The sequence below is a fragment of the Telopea speciosissima genome, chromosome 2 (assembly GCF_018873765.1).
Source record: "Telopea speciosissima isolate NSW1024214 ecotype Mountain lineage chromosome 2, Tspe_v1, whole genome shotgun sequence".
Lineage (NCBI taxonomy): Eukaryota > Viridiplantae > Streptophyta > Magnoliopsida > Proteales > Proteaceae > Telopea > Telopea speciosissima.
Genome location: NC_057917.1, coordinates 81,197,821 through 81,216,124, shown reverse-complemented (window position 1 = coordinate 81,216,124; position 18,304 = coordinate 81,197,821). Strand labels below are relative to the sequence as shown.

General features: G+C 38.2%; 1 protein-coding gene across 2 annotated transcripts in view; it reads left to right on the top strand.

The window, feature by feature from the left end:
• Positions 1-7,398: 7,398 nt before the first annotated feature.
• The window catches only part of LOC122649771 (protein CURVATURE THYLAKOID 1D, chloroplastic-like), a 40,588-nt gene continuing 29,682 nt past the window's right edge, over positions 7,399-18,304 (top strand). The window contains exons 1-2 of one of the 2 annotated variants that reach the window (XM_043843011.1): positions 7,399-7,574; positions 9,677-9,882. In XM_043843011.1, coding sequence (XP_043698946.1) covers positions 7,445-7,574; positions 9,677-9,882 — 336 coding nt within the window. In that variant the 5' untranslated portion in view covers positions 7,399-7,444. Of the gene's footprint in view, positions 7,575-9,676; positions 9,889-18,304 lie in introns of both variants that reach the window. The other variant, XM_043843010.1, reaches the window with a different exon arrangement.

Here is an 18,304-nt window from a genome sequence, read left to right as displayed (position 1 = left end):
TTAGATTGGTTACGAAGAAAGAACCTTGCTACAAATTTATAACAAACCCTATACAGAAAATTTTACTGAAATACCCATATAGCCCTAAAAAGAAATCAAGGGTTGATGCCTCTGAGCCTCCACATAGACTCACTAGCTCTTCAGGTCCTCAGCCTCTTAACGGCCCTTCGTAATCAGCCCACTTATGCAAATGACAGAATACAAAACATCATACCCCCCCCCCAAACACTATCGACTTTAGTGCTCTTCTCTCTCTCTCTCTCTCTCTCCAAACCCTCGACAAAAAGAATTGGCTTATTCAGGATAATTCTGGTTTAAACTATCCAAGATTGCTACCTACCTTATTCAGGATAGTTGTGGTTTATTTAGGCTTACTTAAGAGTTCCATGGATAATTTTCAAATTAAATTCCATTTTGGTACTCCACGAATTGACCATTCTTCTGTTTTCAGCTCAAAATTTCAAACTCAGAACTTCATTATTTTGACCTTATAGCTCTTACTCTTACAATGGAATCATTACAGGCAGAAGGAATGAAAGGAGAAGAGCTTCTTCAAATAATGAGAGACGGTGTCTGGATTTTGAAATGGATTACATGGAGTTTGAGAGGGTTTACACCTCCTCACCCTCAACAGGGTTCAGTTCCTCCTCCTGATCACCCTCAAAAGGATTTAGCTCCTCCTCCTGATCATCCTTAACAGGGTTCAGCTCCTACTCTTGATAACCCTCAATAAGGTTTAGTTCCTCCTCGTGATCATCCTCCATAGGGTTCAGCTCTTCCTCCTGATCATCCTTAACAGGGTTCAGTTCCTCCTCTTGATCACCCTCAACAGGGATCAGCTCCTCTTCCTGATCACCCTCAATAGGGTTCAGTTCATCCTCATGATCATCCTCAACAAGGTTCAGCTCCTCCTCCTGATCACCCTCAACAGGGTTTAGCTCCTCCTCCTGATCACCCTCAACAGGATTCAGTTCCTCCTCCTGATCATCCTCAACAGGGCAACTCCTCCTCCTGATCACCCTCAACAGGGTTCAGTTCCTCCTCCTGATCATCCTCAACAGGGCAGCTCCTCCTCCTGATCACCCTCAACAGGGTTCAGTTCCTATCGATCATCACTGATCTCTGCCCTGAAGATGGCAATCCTTTGCTTCTTAGTTGGGCTCCACTTTGACGAATTTCCTTCTATAAGGACTCTATCTCCATAACCCAACTAGTGGTGGAGCAATGCGGCGATGGTGTCGCCTAGTGTAAACTTGAGTTCAAGAAGTTTGTTCCTCGCCTCACTATCACAAATAAACAAAAAATAGTTAAAAAAATATTAATAAAAGAAAGAAACTAATGTTGTCAGAATTCAGAATTATACCTTGTGTCATAAAATTGTCTGTAATGTGTTTATTGATTGGATATATGTATGAATGTTTGATTACTTCTCACATTCTCGCTCTCTCTGGCGACTTAGTGAAGCATGATCACTTACTTTGTAACGACGAGTTAATGATTCTTTTGGATGAAGACCTGATAAAAAAGATAGTAGTTCAGAGTTTAGACCTTACTGCTTCAAGATCATTAGGCAGAAATCAAACTGCAAAAGCAATAAATGCTTCCAGAGTCATGAAAGTTACCAGTAAATCTGCAAATTGTCTTTTCGTGTTCTTATTTTTTATTCTTTCGTTTCGATCATTAATCTAGTTACTCTTATTTCAACAATATGCAAATGTTCGAAATTACTAATAAGCATGAGAAAGAATGGAGTGACATTTATAATTCAATCAAAAATTTCATAGCGGCTAATTTTTCTGATACAAGGTATCTTTAAATTCTGACTACCTTATTGTTATTTTTTTTAATATTTTTGTTGTTTAACTGTTTTTTTTGTTCCACCACAGTAAGACAGAGGTGAGGATTAGGAACAAACTGATTGAATTCAAGTTTAGGGTAAACGAAAACATCGATGCATTGGATATTTTTATACTTCTGTGAATATTTTATTAATATTTGTATTATGGTGGGAATGCTCTACTATTCTTTGGTATTATTTATATGATGGTATTATTTTAATGAGCCTTAGTGCTGTTGGAGCAGTGAATGAAAGGGAAGTTGAGATGAAATAGAGAAGTTGAGTTGAAGGTGATGGATCCATGATTATGTACTATAATACAATGTATGCTTGTTGTGTGAGGAAAGCATGGGTATGAATTGTAAGATGTGATGTGTTTATTGAATGATGTTTGATTTATATATTATTATAAGAATGAATGCCATGGGAATGCTTAAAGTGTTTACTTGATATTAATTGAATGTAAAATGAAGTATGACATGAGATGTTTGTATGAAATGATAAGCATATGATTTATGAATGTGATATGAATCTGATTTATGCCATGCAATGAAATATGTATGAGAAAATTTTCAAATGTTATGTCAGTAGAAAGTAATGAATGATTATGAAATTAAAATGTAATGAAGAGTTGGAAGTAAATGAATGACAACAACCTTCACAACCATCGAAGACTCAACTAGAACCTTGTCTTCTTTTTCTCTTTGATCCAGACTTATCACGGTTGCAACCACTACCCCAATCCTCCCCTTCCACGATTTTGATTCCCAAATTAATTCGTTGGAAAGAATGTGCTTCAAATGGAACGAATATGACAGAGAGGGATTGATAGAGTTACCGTTTCTATCACCACTCTTCCCCATCATGATGCTAGCATGGAATTGAACCTGCACTCCCTCTACAACAACCATGGTCCATACTTGGAGACTCATCAGTTATCAATCCATCCACAATCCATCTCCAAATTACCGCAATAACATTGGTGAATACGCAACATCGTTGCCATCACCATCATCGCCTTGGTCTAAATTCCCAGCCTTCCGAAAAACATTTATCGTCGAAACAGCAACACCACTAGCTCTTTTTGTCTTATCAAATGCATCTCTCAAATAACATTCCTTTCTAGAATGATCCACAACTCCCATGAACGATGCTTAGTCCGCGTGCTTCCCTTTACTACAGAGTTTATCATGTAAACTTTTGAGGAGAAACCCAATTGCAAGAACAATCTCACCGCCACAAGGGTAATTAGTTATGACTTATGAGATGAAATTGTTTATTCAAGTAGAGATCGGATCCTGTTAGGCTGTTGAATAATGACAAGAAACTTCTGGGGATGGTAGGGAGGGGTGGGGGAGGGAGACGAAGGGGTAGAGAGCAAGCGTTGAGAAGAGGGAGTTGCAAAGGAGTGGTAGGTCAAGGAGGGGGAGGTAGAGTTATGTTGTAGGGGTGTGGTGGGTTAGGGAAGGGGTGAGGGGGGAGGTGGATGAGGGTTTAAAGGGGTAAAGGGCAGTGTGCAGGGATGGGGGCAGGGTGGGAAATGAGGGCGGAGAGTCAGAGGTAGTAGGAGTGGGGCTGAGATGGTAGGGAGGGGTGGGAAGGGGCAAGGGTAGGGAGGGGAGAGGGAGAGGGATTATTAAAGGGGAGGGGAAGGGGAGGGAGAAGGGGAGCTAAAGATAAAGAGGAAGGAGAGAGGGAAGAGGAGAGTATTACAACAATAGTGGTGGGCAAGTAATGCAACGATAGCATAAACAAACCCCTAAGATGGCTTTTGTCACATCCGGCGGTTAACAAAATGCTAGCATGTGAGATTCCATTATACCTTGCTATTGTTGAAAACAATTTTTCCTTTTTTTGCCACCCATCCAAGGTGATTTAACCTAATGATTGCGCTCTTGGACAATGAGTTTCGTCGATAAACTCCCCTACCTTATTATATGTGGTCCTTAGTACATTTTCTCATTCCAATCCAAAAGTCAAATGAAATGGATTAAGAGATTCCCTCTTGGGTGAGGGAAATTCGATCCTATTAATTATCTACCAAAAGGATCATATATCAAGCATTACACAAGCTCAACTTGTCATCATTATACAAAGGGGAATGGGAGAATGGGGTGCTTAAGTGAGTAGCTTGTCCTCATATAGTCAATCTCACATATTATATATACCTTACGATAACAACCCAAAGAAAAATTAGAAAGGATAAAACAACAAAAGAGGGAAAATGAACTTTCATACCAATAAAGCCAAAAGCATTTAATACAACTACAAGTATACAACAATTTGTCACTTGTCAGTTTGTTCACACTTAAACTTTGTGAATATGTTGTCGAAGTCATCACCTAATTATATGTTAGTTACTCTAGAAAATCTTTGAAAATAGCATTGGAATAGCACCCCAAAAAATAGACTTTATCATTATTTCTATTTGAACATAACTATAGAACAAACAAAGGAACAAGTTTCATATATGATGGACATGTGATTGGTAGGAATGTTATTGAATCAAATTTCTAACTACAAATCATTTTTCATTCCTCACTCACATTAGGGTAAAGGCAACAAGAATGCTAAAGGATTTTTTTTTTTTTTTGTAGACAACGCTAAAGGATTTATGGTTAGCTCTTAACCTAAAAAAAATATGACATTTGAACACAAGTACTTTTGCAAATCAATAAGTTCTCTTGATCAATGATTGAGGGAGACCTAAAACAACGGAAATAATCCCTACACAGTAGGATTCAAAATACTATTACCACCAACATGATAGCTTTGAAGAGGAAGAAGACAAAGTGTAAAGAAGGAGAGAGAAGCCACCACTACATAACCGTAGAACAAATAAAGAAAAAATTTTCATATATGATGGACATGTGATTGGTAGGAATGTTATTGAATCAAATGTCTAATTACAAATCATTTCTCATTCCTCACTCACATTAGGATAAAGGCAACAAGAATGCTGAAGGAATTTTTTTTATTTTTTGTAGACAACGTTAAAGGATTTAAGGTTACCTCTTAACCTACAAAAAAATATGATATTTGAACACTAGTACTTTTGCAAATCAACAAGTTCCCTTAATCAATGATTGAGCGAGACCTAAAACAACGGAAACAATCTCTACACAGTAGGATTCAAAGTACTGCTACCACCAACATGATAGCTTTGAAGAAGAAGAAGACAAAGTGTGGGGAAGGAGAGAGAGGCCACCACTAGCTTGATAGCCCTACCCGTACTCATAGTTGTGAATATATAGGTAAGAACCCTAATTTGCTAAAGGGAACATATGCCAACTGGTAGTTTTCTAATGGATGATTCAATCAAGAGGTTCCTTTTTTTGAGCTTATGTAAATAATAAGTAATTACTTAAAGGAAAAATCTTGCTATAATCAAAGTTGGTGAAAATTTTGTAATTTTACTTTTTTCCCTTTTATGATAACGCGTCTTTGTTTTTTTAATGAGGGTAAATCCTATTATTTCACATAAGACAACGATGACTCATAACAATGGAGTTACTTTCAACTTGTTTAAAACCCTTTTTTATCCTTGCTTTAAATACTTTTGTAAATAAGATAAAGAACAATCAAAAGAAGGTTATAGCTTCTTAGTTCACCGCTTTGGATCACGACAAGTTGCATCCTTAAAAGTCGCACTTTCAAGCAGTTAAAATATTAATTATCAATAAGTATACCCCTAAATAAAAATAACTAAAACCCCTTAAAAGTGATAGAAAATGTCCTACATTTAATATTATCACATAATGGGCTTGCAAGTACGGTACATAAAAACTATCAAAACCCTAGTCCGTCAAAATGACTTTGTCAAAAAATCTCGAATGATTGAACATAAAATTAAATCGTTAAGTAAATATTTACCAAAAAAAAATTGTTAAGTAAATACTAATAATTCAAATACATTTGTAAATTCTTTACAAAATTGCACTGAGCTTAGAATTTCATCCAATCACATTCGGATAACCCTCTCAAAATATTTACCCTAGGCGGGAGTGAATTCCATGTCGAACATCTCTTACACTCATAGATGAACATTGCATATCTAGTGCACTGATATATAGTGAGTGTAGTCATCAACCTTTGGTACACCAAAACATGCAATGCCCCACTACAACAAGGACCTCTCAAGTCTAGTGACTAACAACTATAACAAAGAATCTTGTCACATAAACACAACCAATGGTAGTCCATACCATATTCACAGATGACCTAGTACGATACATATACAATATGAATATTCATATTAATATTTTGGAATCACATTTAGAAAGTTATACAACATGAAAACTCGATCTATGAACAAAATGCACAATTCCATCCCTAGTTGTAAACAATTTAAGGTTCAACCTGTACAAACCATTGTTATAATACATAAACTCAAATTTATTGCCATTAAATAATTTAATTGGATTTGATTTACACAAACACACCCGCAACAAACAGATCTTGACAAACACAATCAATGTAATCTAATGATTGGGAGTATCTAGAACTCATTGATGACTAGTTTCTCCAAATAAATGCAATACTTGGTGATGATCCACAACGATTGCACCTTTTCCAATGGTTGTAAACCAAGCTTGAAAATGGATGAGGCTTTTTCTTCTATTCAAGTGTTATATTTTTATCAACACTATGCAATTAGGGTTTAAACATTAGTTTTTAATATAAAGGCAAAGTTAGGAGATTACTATCTAACAATACTCATCATCCCAAGTGATGTGATCCTAAATGGTAGCCTTTAATTATCCTTAATTGTGCTAACAGACAATCTTACACAGGCGTAACTTGAAAAACCCTCAATGATAGAAAATTTTCATTACGTTTTCTCTCCCATACAATTAACACCCACAATGAACCTTACAGACAAGAAATAAATCATCGCCATATACCCTAAATCATTGTACATCAATATTGGAGTGTCATAACTCATAATCTGTGAATGGACCAAAAAAAGTTAGAAAAAATATCACATAATATTTATTTAATATAATAATAAAATAAAAACAATCCTAAAATTTCTTGACTATAATTTGAATGAAATAGAAACCATACTAAATCTGGTCTTAAACAAACCTATATAATTTTTGGGAGAAAGTTTTCTATCCGGGAATATGGCCTATGTCAGCACTCCCATGAGTCTTTCTCTCTCATCCCCATTTGAAAAGACACCTCTTTCCCATTATTTTGAAAAAACAAAGAGGTAGGCACATGGGAGTCACACTCCTAGACAGAAAATTACTTCCCATAACTTTTTTTTTCTTTTCGTATTTATCAATTTCTTGACTAAACAAAACGAGAAACATCATTAAATGCAAGCTATGTATATGAGTCCGGATCTTTGCGGCGTGCATTTATCTGGAGGTATGAACCGTCAGATTTTCGTGGATTCACAGAATAATCGATACTGAAACCATCAAACGGCAGATTTATAGGGAGTAATGGCAGCAGAGTACTCCGTCGAGTCGTGGTGTAGCACTAGAGAGTCTAGAGAAAGTAGAGACTAGAGGAGAATAAACAGCTTGAAACCTTCAACCTCGTCGTCAGAAGAGAACTTTTGCACCGGCAATTAGCTGCAATTGCCATCGGTTCGAAATGGACATCTGTACGTCCAGCGCCATCTCCAACCTTCTCCAACATAGACTTTTCGCTCAGAGTCACTCGCCTCTCCTATCTACAGCTAGTCTGTCTCCCAAGAAAACCACAATATCTCTGAGAAAATCAGGTTTGCTTCTCATTTTCGTCTTCTCTTTCTCACTCCACATTCTGCTATATTAGAACCCTAGATTTCTGTTTCAGAATGGGAATAATTTGGTTTCTTATTTCTCTCTAATTCCAACTCTTTCTCTTTATCTTTTCCCCGTTATAACCTTATTGCATTCTTTCTTGTTATGTGCTGCATGCTGCGCTTGCTCTGGCCTTGGACGCTTCAATTACGTTTTTATGAATGTGGAACTGAGTAGAATAGAGCATCTTACTGTTTTGGGTTAACAAAGGATTAGGGAGAAGATTAGGGGATGTTGGGTTTAGTTGTTATGGTTGAAGGTGATAAAATCAATGTTAATGCAATCTTATAAAGTGACTCAGTTTTGTGTCTCGAGCTAACCTTCAATGCGATGGTCTACAGAATGGGATCCCTTTTCGTGGAATAGCTAGGGTTTCCTTGAAGCCTACTTTCTTGGTAACCAGTCAAGGTTATTTCCCCCTTGGCATTTTACCTGAAACAAATCCTTGAAGAAATTGTACAGATGGATTATGCTTTCCAGTCATATCTCCCTCATCCCCCCTTCTTTTTTTATGCTTTGATAAGTAGAGCTACCATCAGCAATTGATGTCAGGTGTCTATATGTTGTTAGTGACCTTAGCTATTATTAGATTTGATTCATTTGCTGGTGTCAATTTGATTGCAACCATCATAGTTCATAGATAGACATTCTTGTGAGGTCTATCTATGCTTCTGAAATGGCGAGGCAAGCATGTACTAATAATTTATAAGACAATAACATCGCATAACTTAATGAGTTTTGGATAGGATCATAGTGATGATTTATTTAGTTTCTCATTTTATTACCAACATCTTTGGTAAAGAAGAAGAACAATGGTTCGTAATTCTTAAATAAATTGTGGAATAGTTGAAGTAAATGATTAGTGAATAGTGAGTGACTAGACACATTTTGACACAATTGTTAGTGTCCAATGGAGCCAAAATCAGCATACTACTAGTTTCTAGTTGCTACATTTCCTTTCACATTCAAGGTTTTGCCTTGGTTTTATCTTGCAATTTCATGACACTTATAGATGCTCTGCTGGTTATTGATTATGCTACAGTTATAGCTTTATATGATAACATAATCTATTTCTGGTTGATTGGATCTTTTAAGTGTAGCATTTTCCCTTGTAGTCTTTGACTACTTACATGATGAAGCTTTAGCGATGATGTTTTTTTAGCCGCTTCTGTGACTTAGTTAATGGAAATTGGGGGCATGGAACTAAATCTCAGTCAAAACTAACCGAAATCTCCGAGTTGTCTTGGTTTCGGGCCTAGCCGAAACGAAACCCCTGGTTGAAACCTCGAAATGAAATCCGGCACGTCTTGGTTTCGGGCCTGACCAAAACCGGCCTCGAAACCGAGATTTAGAACCTTGATTGGGGGGCGGGGGAAGGAAGTGTTGGTTGAGAATTAATAAGGGTGTACCAGGGTCTGGGGAGGGTCATAATATACACAGCTTTACCCCTGCTATGCAGAGAGATTGTTTCCTGGCTCGAACCCACGACCACTAAGTCACGATGGAGCAACCTTCCCGTTGCACTGAGGCCCGCCCTTTTGTTAATTGAGAATTAATATTATAAGAAAAAGCTTTGTTTGGTAAATACCTCATTATTTGATACTTTACTAAAGAGACTGAGCGATATGACTAGGGAAAAGAAAAACTGATTTTATATGATTACAATTTGCAGCTGATAACTTAAATGAATGGAGCCATCCATTGAATGGTAGTGACCTACATGTGTGGAGACTGGAGATGACACTTGCATGCTGTTAGTTTTGATTTTTTTTTGGGGAGATGACTGTTTTGGTGAAACTTACAAATGTTTCATCTTCAAATATTCTGTAGTTTACAGTCTTTTTCTTAACATATATTATGCTCAGACATTTCTTCTTGGTACAGTTATCTTGTGAACATTTTCTCTGACAAGAGACATTTTTAAAGTACATCAACAAATGTCTTTCCTGGATTAAACATCCACAGCATACTTTGTGGACAATATAATTTATCAATCAAAGATACTTATTCTTACATGTGAGCCTGTTTTTGTTCCCACCAGGATTTTTGCATTTCTCTACCCCTTTGCTGAGAGCAATGATCTCTGAAGAAACTTCAACTAGTTTAGATGAGAAGTCAGGAGAAGTGCCTGATGGAGTAATAACAATGGAGGAAACTCCAGCAAATGAAGCAACGTCTTCAGAAGCATCCAAAGAATTGCCTACTGAGGAACAGATGCAGATCTTCGAGGTTTTGGACAAGCTTAATATAAAGGTTTCATTCAAATTTATAATATTTCATTTTACATTATATAGTAACACATGATTCTTTCTTTATTCATGTCTTCTTTGCAAAAGCTTGTAGACCTGCTTATGCATTACATTCTCATGGGCATCAAATTCGCTTATGTACATAATTATATATTAATGCATGATTTGTTTCTTATGAATGATTTCTTTGTGTAAGGATGTGGATCTACAAATGTGTTTACATTTTTATGAACTTCAAATATGGTCATCTACATTTTATACTGTTGTATTGTTCTTTGGTTCTGTGTCGTTGACTTATATATTTCTAGTGCTAATTTTAGCATGTTGGTATACAAGGCCACATCTCTGAGCTTCTTGTTGCCACTCTATTTTATTTTTGGGGCAGTGGGGTTGGGAGGTTCTCTGGGAGAAACATCTATTTTGTGTTTTGTACATCCATGGTGTTTTCTGGAGCCCTTTACACTAAAGTTGTGAATGAAGTCCTCTAGTTTGTAATATGAAATCAACATCAATTGGTAAGGAAAATGTTTGTCATACATATAATAAAATACTAAACCTCTTCTTAAAGAAGGGAACCTGAAGTAGGACACCTGAAAAGTGCATGTGCCTTCCAAGTTCCAGGCTTTTTTCTGCTGGGTTACCATATAAGCTGTACAATTGAAAAGAAATTAACCCAGCTCATACAGGTCATTGACTAGCTCCATTGTAGGCTGAGAAAGCCCCTCAGCATACTGGCGTTGGTGGGTTTAAATCCACCTTTATGATGAACTAAACTTAAAGAGTGTCCATCGTGATGTTCCATCCAACTTAATGCTTGTCAGCACTATTCAAGTTCGTTCCATAGTACGAGGTTTTGGTTTCGTGCTTGGTTTTGACCAGGCTCGAAACCGAAATTTCAGTTGGAACTTGTACTTTTTTTCCCCCAAGTTTCAATGAATGGTTTTAGGGGCCAAATGGCCAAATTAGGTTTCCTAAAACTTGTAGGATACCCTATTTTAGGCTCTCTAAACATAGTGGAACTCTTAGATATTAAAAAATCTTACCTAAAATGGTAGTTTGACTTCAGACCTTGGTTGGTAGTGTACGCTGTATGCATTCTCTAGTTTTAGCTATTCCACACATTGTTTAGTACTAGAACACATATAATTCAAGTAAAACAATTTAAATATGTATTAGAAATGGTTCAATATCAAATTACAAACCATTTCGTAAAATCATAGATCATACAATTTCTCACAATCAAATATACGATTCAACAATAGTACAATAAAAGCAATGAGTCACCCCTATGCTCATCCTAGACCCCTAGTATTGAAATTAGTGCTGGGCTGGATCAAAACCACTAGAATGTTGTTGACGCTGAATCAAGTTTTCATCTGGCTGAATCACAAAAGCTGGCCATGTCATAGAATGGCGAAAGAAATACTTTAAGTCGTTCACAACAGCCCTATAAATGGAATCGTCAAATTACTGGAGGTACCATAACCTAGGGTATATATCTCAAAACCATAAGGATCTCGATCGAGGGCCACTGCTATTGGATGGTGCTTGTGGAATTGGAACTAGCACCGATCTGGTTGGGGGACTGGGAACGTGAAGATGCTGTCCACAAAATCTGACTCAGTGTGTGATTGACCCTCATACTCAGGAGGCAAAGTAATGATGAAGAAGAGCTAAATTGCCCAAACCGACCATACACAGTATAGTTGGAACCTGTGCTCCCCGTGCCATATCCATATGATGGTGCACGCCACTTGCCCCATGCATACCACTCTCTTCCATACTCAGGCCTCCGAGAGTTTCAGTCAAGCTCGTGACATCGACTTCCATGGACTCCATGTTATCATGCTCCTCCTTAGGTGGTGGTCTGAATTGGCAACACAAGCCTTTTGAGTAGCCTGCACATGCACCATGGTCCTCATCTTGTGGCATGAGTAAACCGAGTCTTGCTTGTGAAGCGCACCGGCTCCGGCTTCTTGTAGTGGTACCTCTTGCGCATAGTTGTCAAGGCGGCAAGGCGACTCAAGATGGTGTGGAGGGATGACTAAGCGCTTAGGCGACAAGGCGCCAGCCTAGGCATTGCTTAAGAGACCAAGGCACCCGAGTGTTATTATTTCCCCTCTTTTCTAACGTTATTTATAATGCTACAATATATACCTTACATCATCAAAAAGCAACATTAAGCCACATCAAGTCATAAAAAATCAACAGTAAGTCACATCAAGTCATCAAAAGTCAATATTAAGCAACATCAAGTCATCAAAAGTCAATATTAAGCAACATCAAGTCATAAAAAATCAACAGAACTAGAAGACAGCAGAACTGAAGAAGCAAGCTATTGGAATTTTAAAACAATCAAAACATACATTTGGTTCATACTGTTATTGGAATTGGTCATTGTCCTGGTGTGCCTAGTGACCCTAGTCTCACATTTGGTTTATATTGTTCTTAGAAAATATGATCTTATCTATAAATAATTAAGTTGCTCTCGATTAAGGCCATCTTTGGTATAGTTTTTATTTTTTATTTTTGCCTTAAAAAACGTTTTTGGTTGCGTTTGGTATCGTTTATGGAGCCTGTTTCTATTTAAAAAAGATTGAAAAAAACCAAAAACCAAAAATAGATCAAAAGCTGTTTATGGTTTTTGGCCAAAAATCACTTTTGACCATTTATGCGGGACTTTAATGGGCACATGCTCATAGGTCTCAAAATCTAAGGGTAAAAGCGTCATTTTCATGTTTAATTAGAAATATCGACCCTTCTTCTTCTTCCTGCGATCCCATCCGTCACTTCATCAAAATTATATTTTTCCCCTTCAGCTGCCGTTTATTTTCTTTGCATCTTCTTCACAATTTCCGTTTCTTTCTCGATTCCAGACATAATCACGGAAATTAAGAGCAGATGATCCAATCTTTATCAAAGCCCGTCGAGGGTTTGATGGGAATGTGTAGATAGATAGGAAAGATACCGGGAAAGGGAAAGCAAAAGGGAGATAAAGCCCTCTTCTCCTTTTTTTGAAATTCTTTATCTTCATCTTATAAATTAAAAGAAAGAAGAACTAGTTGGGTTCGTGTTCAGTATGCACAGATCCGGAGCTGTAATGGCTTGGAATGTGTTCAATTCATGGTCTGATAAGCTCCTTATTTCCCATTTCTTTATGATTTTTAGAAGTCAAATGAAGGATACAAAAACAAAAGAAAGGCTTGTTTCGTAACGTGGTTTTGTTCAATCAATTATTCGTTGTTGAATCGTGCTTGTTGATTGATTGATTTTGAAGGGTTTTTTTGTTCCAAGTACATAAAAACTTGAAATTGTATAAAATTAAAACTTTTAGCTCAGAGCAATGAAAGATTGGTAGCTGATCATTTTGTCTTTAATGACCTACATAAGGGTTTTAAGGAGTTCTTGTGGCTCTGCAGTTGGCAATGCTTCTATGGAGCTACTTTTCTGTCGTTATAACGGATCCAGGTTCTGTTCCATCAAATTGGAGGCCTGTTATGGATGAGGAAAGAGGAGAGAGTGATCCATTAACAGGTTCGGAGTATGGTGGCACAGGCATAGGTGTGCGTGGACTGCTACAACTCGGTTCTAAGTTTATGCTATGGGAAGGAAGATGGGTAAAGGTGGCATCTCTCCACCCACCCACTTCAAAAAATTATTATGCACATAAGTATGCCAAACATATTTCTTTGTCTACAATCTATTCTGTGTAGTGGTTACCAAACGATTTTTATGTTTTGACAAAAAATGGTTTTCATTAATGATTTTTGTTAAATAGGTAAAAACAAAAAATAAAAACTATACCAAAGATAGCCTTAGAGAAATGTTTTTGTTCTCTAAGAAGTTTGACTGGTCATATGATTTTATTTTTACATGAGACTTTTTGTATTAGGTAGAACACAAAACCAACTTTCTAAAAATTCCAAGATTGCTTAAATCTGATTTATATTGAAGGAGTTATGTTCTGGTCAAACCTTATTTGATGTGTGCAAATGCTGTCAAAATCTCTCTGAATGAAAATATTTTTTTTTATATATCAAAACAAATGAATATTTTACTGCACTTTTGGTTTTTAGTAATGTTTTACCATATTAACATTTATAGAATTTTTAGATTTGAGAAAAACTCCAGCATTAGAAAGTTGAAAATTTCACCCACCGCCAAAAATCCAGTTTTTGTTCTTGAACTGGGGGGTTGACTTTTTATCCTTTTGGAATTTTATTTTTTAACTATTTTTATTGGGTTCAAATAGGGGGTATTTGCTTATTTATGAATAATATCTTAAGTAAATGTTTTTAAATGATATTTGGCATAAATAAGGGTTGATAACACTAAGGCGTTCAATACCACTAAGACGGCAGTTGCCTAGGGCCCCTAAATTCTGCCTGGACGCCTAGACAACTATGCTCTCGCGCATTCCCCCATCACCCTCATCACCATCACCATCACCATCACCATCACCATCACTACAAGGCACCATCAAATGGGGACGATGTGTGAATGTGGCTACTCGAATACGACCAATCAGGGCCTTATCATCTTCACTGCCAAGCCAGGCTGAGTCTTGAAAGGTCGTGGTGTCTGTGAATGAAGACGGCCCTCTCAAGACGCCATATACTCGTCCACATTAGCACCCATCTGACTAGCTATGTCGGGGTCGGGCCTATCCCCAGCCTGAACCATAACAGGGTCTACTCGATTCTTGACCCACTGGTATAGGGGATCCTCTTCATCATATGAGTCAACCCGGAAAATGATGGCAAGCTCGACCAGATTTTGATTACCACCATCCATGCCTTTGCGTGTGTGTTGCATCCTCAATCTCATGTTATAATGCACATATACCAACTGCTCCAATCGTTTGTGACCCAATTGGTTACACCTCTTGGAGTGGATGAGTGAGAATGTACTCCAGTTGCGCTTGCATCTGGAGGTAGAAAAAGTTTGGGAGAGCACCATGATTGCTATCTTTCTCAAGTTAGGTGCATCTCTACCATAGAACACCCACCATTCTCTTGCATTATAATATTCAGATTCTTCATGTTAAGTGATTCTAATTGTACTTGGTACATAGGTACATAAATTCAATGGAGACAAGGTGACAAATAATGCAGTGGACCTACCAGGTTCTGTGCCATCTCTAGCAGACTTTGTTGCTGATGCAAAAGCCAAGCTGTTTGGCAAGAAATACATAAAAGACACACACAAGAAAAGGGCTGGTTCACTTAATCAATTGGTGAACCAACCCAATGGGCCATAGAGCCAACAAACCTTGTGTTGGGCTAGCCCAATAGGGCTGGGAGTTTCTGGGTCTCCCAAACCCAGATCGTAGGGGTACTAATGTCAATTTTTATTGACAAATTTTGGCTGAATCCTTGGTGGGGACCACATGACTTAGCCAATGACTAGAAGAATATCAAGTGGGGTCCACATGAAGAAGAAGCCAGCTGCAGCATATTTGGTTTCTATTCTTATGTAATATTTAATTTCTAAATATTAGTTTCTATTTTCATGTCAAGTTTCTATTTCCTTGTAACTTGAGGAGCAAGTATGGCCCTCTATATATTGTATAGGCTTTTAGGAGCCTCCTAATGTAGAAGGGGTTCAGCTAAGAACCACTCTACAGTAGGATCGATGATAGGTTGCAGCAGCACATCAAATTAGAAACAAAATCAGAATTAGTAACTTAGGGTTCCCATCCAAACCAGCCATGTGATAGTGATCAAACTTGGATCGAATGTAGAGAATATTAAGAGGATGCTTGACTCCAACTTTGGTTCAGTTCTGATGGCCTGATGTGGAGATATCAGTGAAACACCAAAATAGAAGGTTATGGAAAACTTCCAAATAGTGCTGGACTTGAGTTCCTGTGCAGATTAAGTGGAGGAGGAGTGGAGATAACCCTCTGCTGAAAGTCTCAGCCAATTGTACTGGTTGATTTGTGAGATATGAGAGATTTCCCAAATTTGAAGGTTATGGCCTACAAGCCTAACCAACTGGCAGAACCCTCTCAAACTGGGGTCGAGTGGAAAAGGTGGTGGGAAGGTTGCGTGCTCAAATCAACCAAAATTGATGGTTACTTGTTGAGATATGGTCTCCACAAGTCACAGCACCAAATCTGGAATTGCAGGCGCAGCAGCAAAGTGATTCGATCCTATTTACTGAAGAACAGCAGCAGCAGCAGCAGCAGTCACACTCGTTTGATCTTCTCAATGGATGGAGCAGTCACAATATCACAGCAGCACTCAGAGATTGATGGAGAGACGGAGAAAATGGAGAAGATTGAAAATAGAAGGTTGGGGGGATAGATGGATTTGGCTCTCCCAGCCAGGCTCCTTCAGCCCTTCAAGTCACACATACTTGAGAAACAATCATACTTTGCAGCAAGCAAAATTTCATTCAATATATGTAAATTGTGGGGAGAGGAATAGCAGTCTTACAAATAGAAATATAATAAAATCTTCTAAATCTTCTTAAGTCTTCAAATCTCCTTGTGGGACCCATTTGGATGACGTAATTGTTGCAGCCGAAATCTCCAGCCTGTGGTCCTCATCAGTTCAACTTATTAGCTTTAGAAGAATGACAAAATTTCCCTTCACTTGAGGACTTGAATCACTAATACTTGAAAGACTAATCTGCCCCACAATTCTTCTAGGAATATTTTCACCAAGCCAAATCAAAGGGCTGCAACACTGTTCATGTGAACAGTATTTTGGCCTCTTTTTCTTCATGTTTTGTCCTACATCACTTCCCCCCACGATTTTAGTAGTTGAATGAATATTGCTTTGAAGTAAAGAAAGATTCTCTTGTCCATGAGTGTGACATGAAGGGCTGTTAGGGGCCTGTCTGTGAGAGGCGAATCCCACTATCTTCCTTCTACTCTTATCCTATCTTCTCTCCCTGCCCTGCCTTATATCCCTTGCTGTGTTTGTGACTGCAACTACTGCAACTGATCACTACTGAAGTCTGGAAGCTGTTCTCCAATTAAGTTCTTGGCTGTTGCTGTTGTTGTTGCTGCTGCTGCCATCGATTGAAGACTGGTGCTGCTTCTCCCTGCGATTCAACTTGATTGCTGCAACTTCTGGGTTCAATATCTTACATCTACTCGTCAGAATAAGCCAAGATTTGGAGGAGTTTCTCACTGGCCCTGGACCTCTATTCGATCCTAATTCCAGCCCATTCTGCTGGCTGGTTTGGCCTGTAGGCCTTAACCTTCTATTTTGGTGCAACTTCTATATCTCTCAACCTCTCCATCAGAATTGATTGGAACTTTCAGGCTTTCGGCAGTGCTTCTCCCCTATACAAGCACCACTCGACCTGAGTTTGGTCCCTTTCATTGGCTGGTTTGGTTTTTATCCACTGATTTCTACTTTCTAATTTGTGGCCTGTTGATAACTTGTGATGTGGTCATCCTATTCTGTCCCAGTTTAGAGGGTTTGCTGAATACCCTAGGGACCTGCACTCCACCTTGCTATCAGCCCTTATTGAGTGGCTGGTTTTTTGGATAACAACCTAGGCCTTACATCTGAGTTTCGGCCCTTGCTTGTACCCTGTTGTTGGGGTTATTTTGATTGACTGCTGTGAGTTATTATGGGTTTATTTGGGGCTAGGTTAACCCTAAGCTAGTCTTACATTAGGGTCTGCATGGCCGAAACTCCTAAGAGAATCCCTGGAGGTCTTTATCTTTACTCATTTCAAACATGCCTCATATTAGTACAAAAGCGAGTAATTACATTCCTTTTAAATACTGGACAGACTGGTGACTACCTAGTCTCACACTCTCACCTCATTATTGCATTTCGCCTGTATACTTGCATTAGGCCCCACTTGGCCACCATATTTTCCACTGCTTCTAGTAGCGATTCATCCATCCCAAGTCGATGCTTGTAGTGATACTTGGGATTGAGATAGTATGCTGATAATTACATAATAACTTGTCAGTTTATGAATATGTAAAGGGAATGTAAATTAACTTCAGTGTTTTGAACTAAACATATAAAACTCACCAACTCTATGCAGTGGATGCATCAAGTGCTTCTCTCCTCAGTCCTCAACAATTTTCAAGTACACCTTCCCACCTCGAGGTAACGCTGCTCTCATGTGATCCTTCATCTCCATGGTAGCATATAGATGTGGCAAGGTAGGCTTCTTCTTAGAGTCTACCATTCTCAATACTCTTACCACTGGCTTCAATATAAGGACCTTCTTTAGGACCCCCCCGAACTGGTCACTAGAGCTGGTAGCCTGTGTTGCCTTACCATGTGGCGAACCTGACTCCCTTCAACCAAACCATTACTACTATAGCGAACATGGACTTCAGAGCATCTATCTTCGCTTAAAAAATCTTCAATGCAATACAGTTGGTGGCAAATCGAGTCATGCCGAGCCTCATCAAATCTCCTTCGCACTTTTCCCTCAGC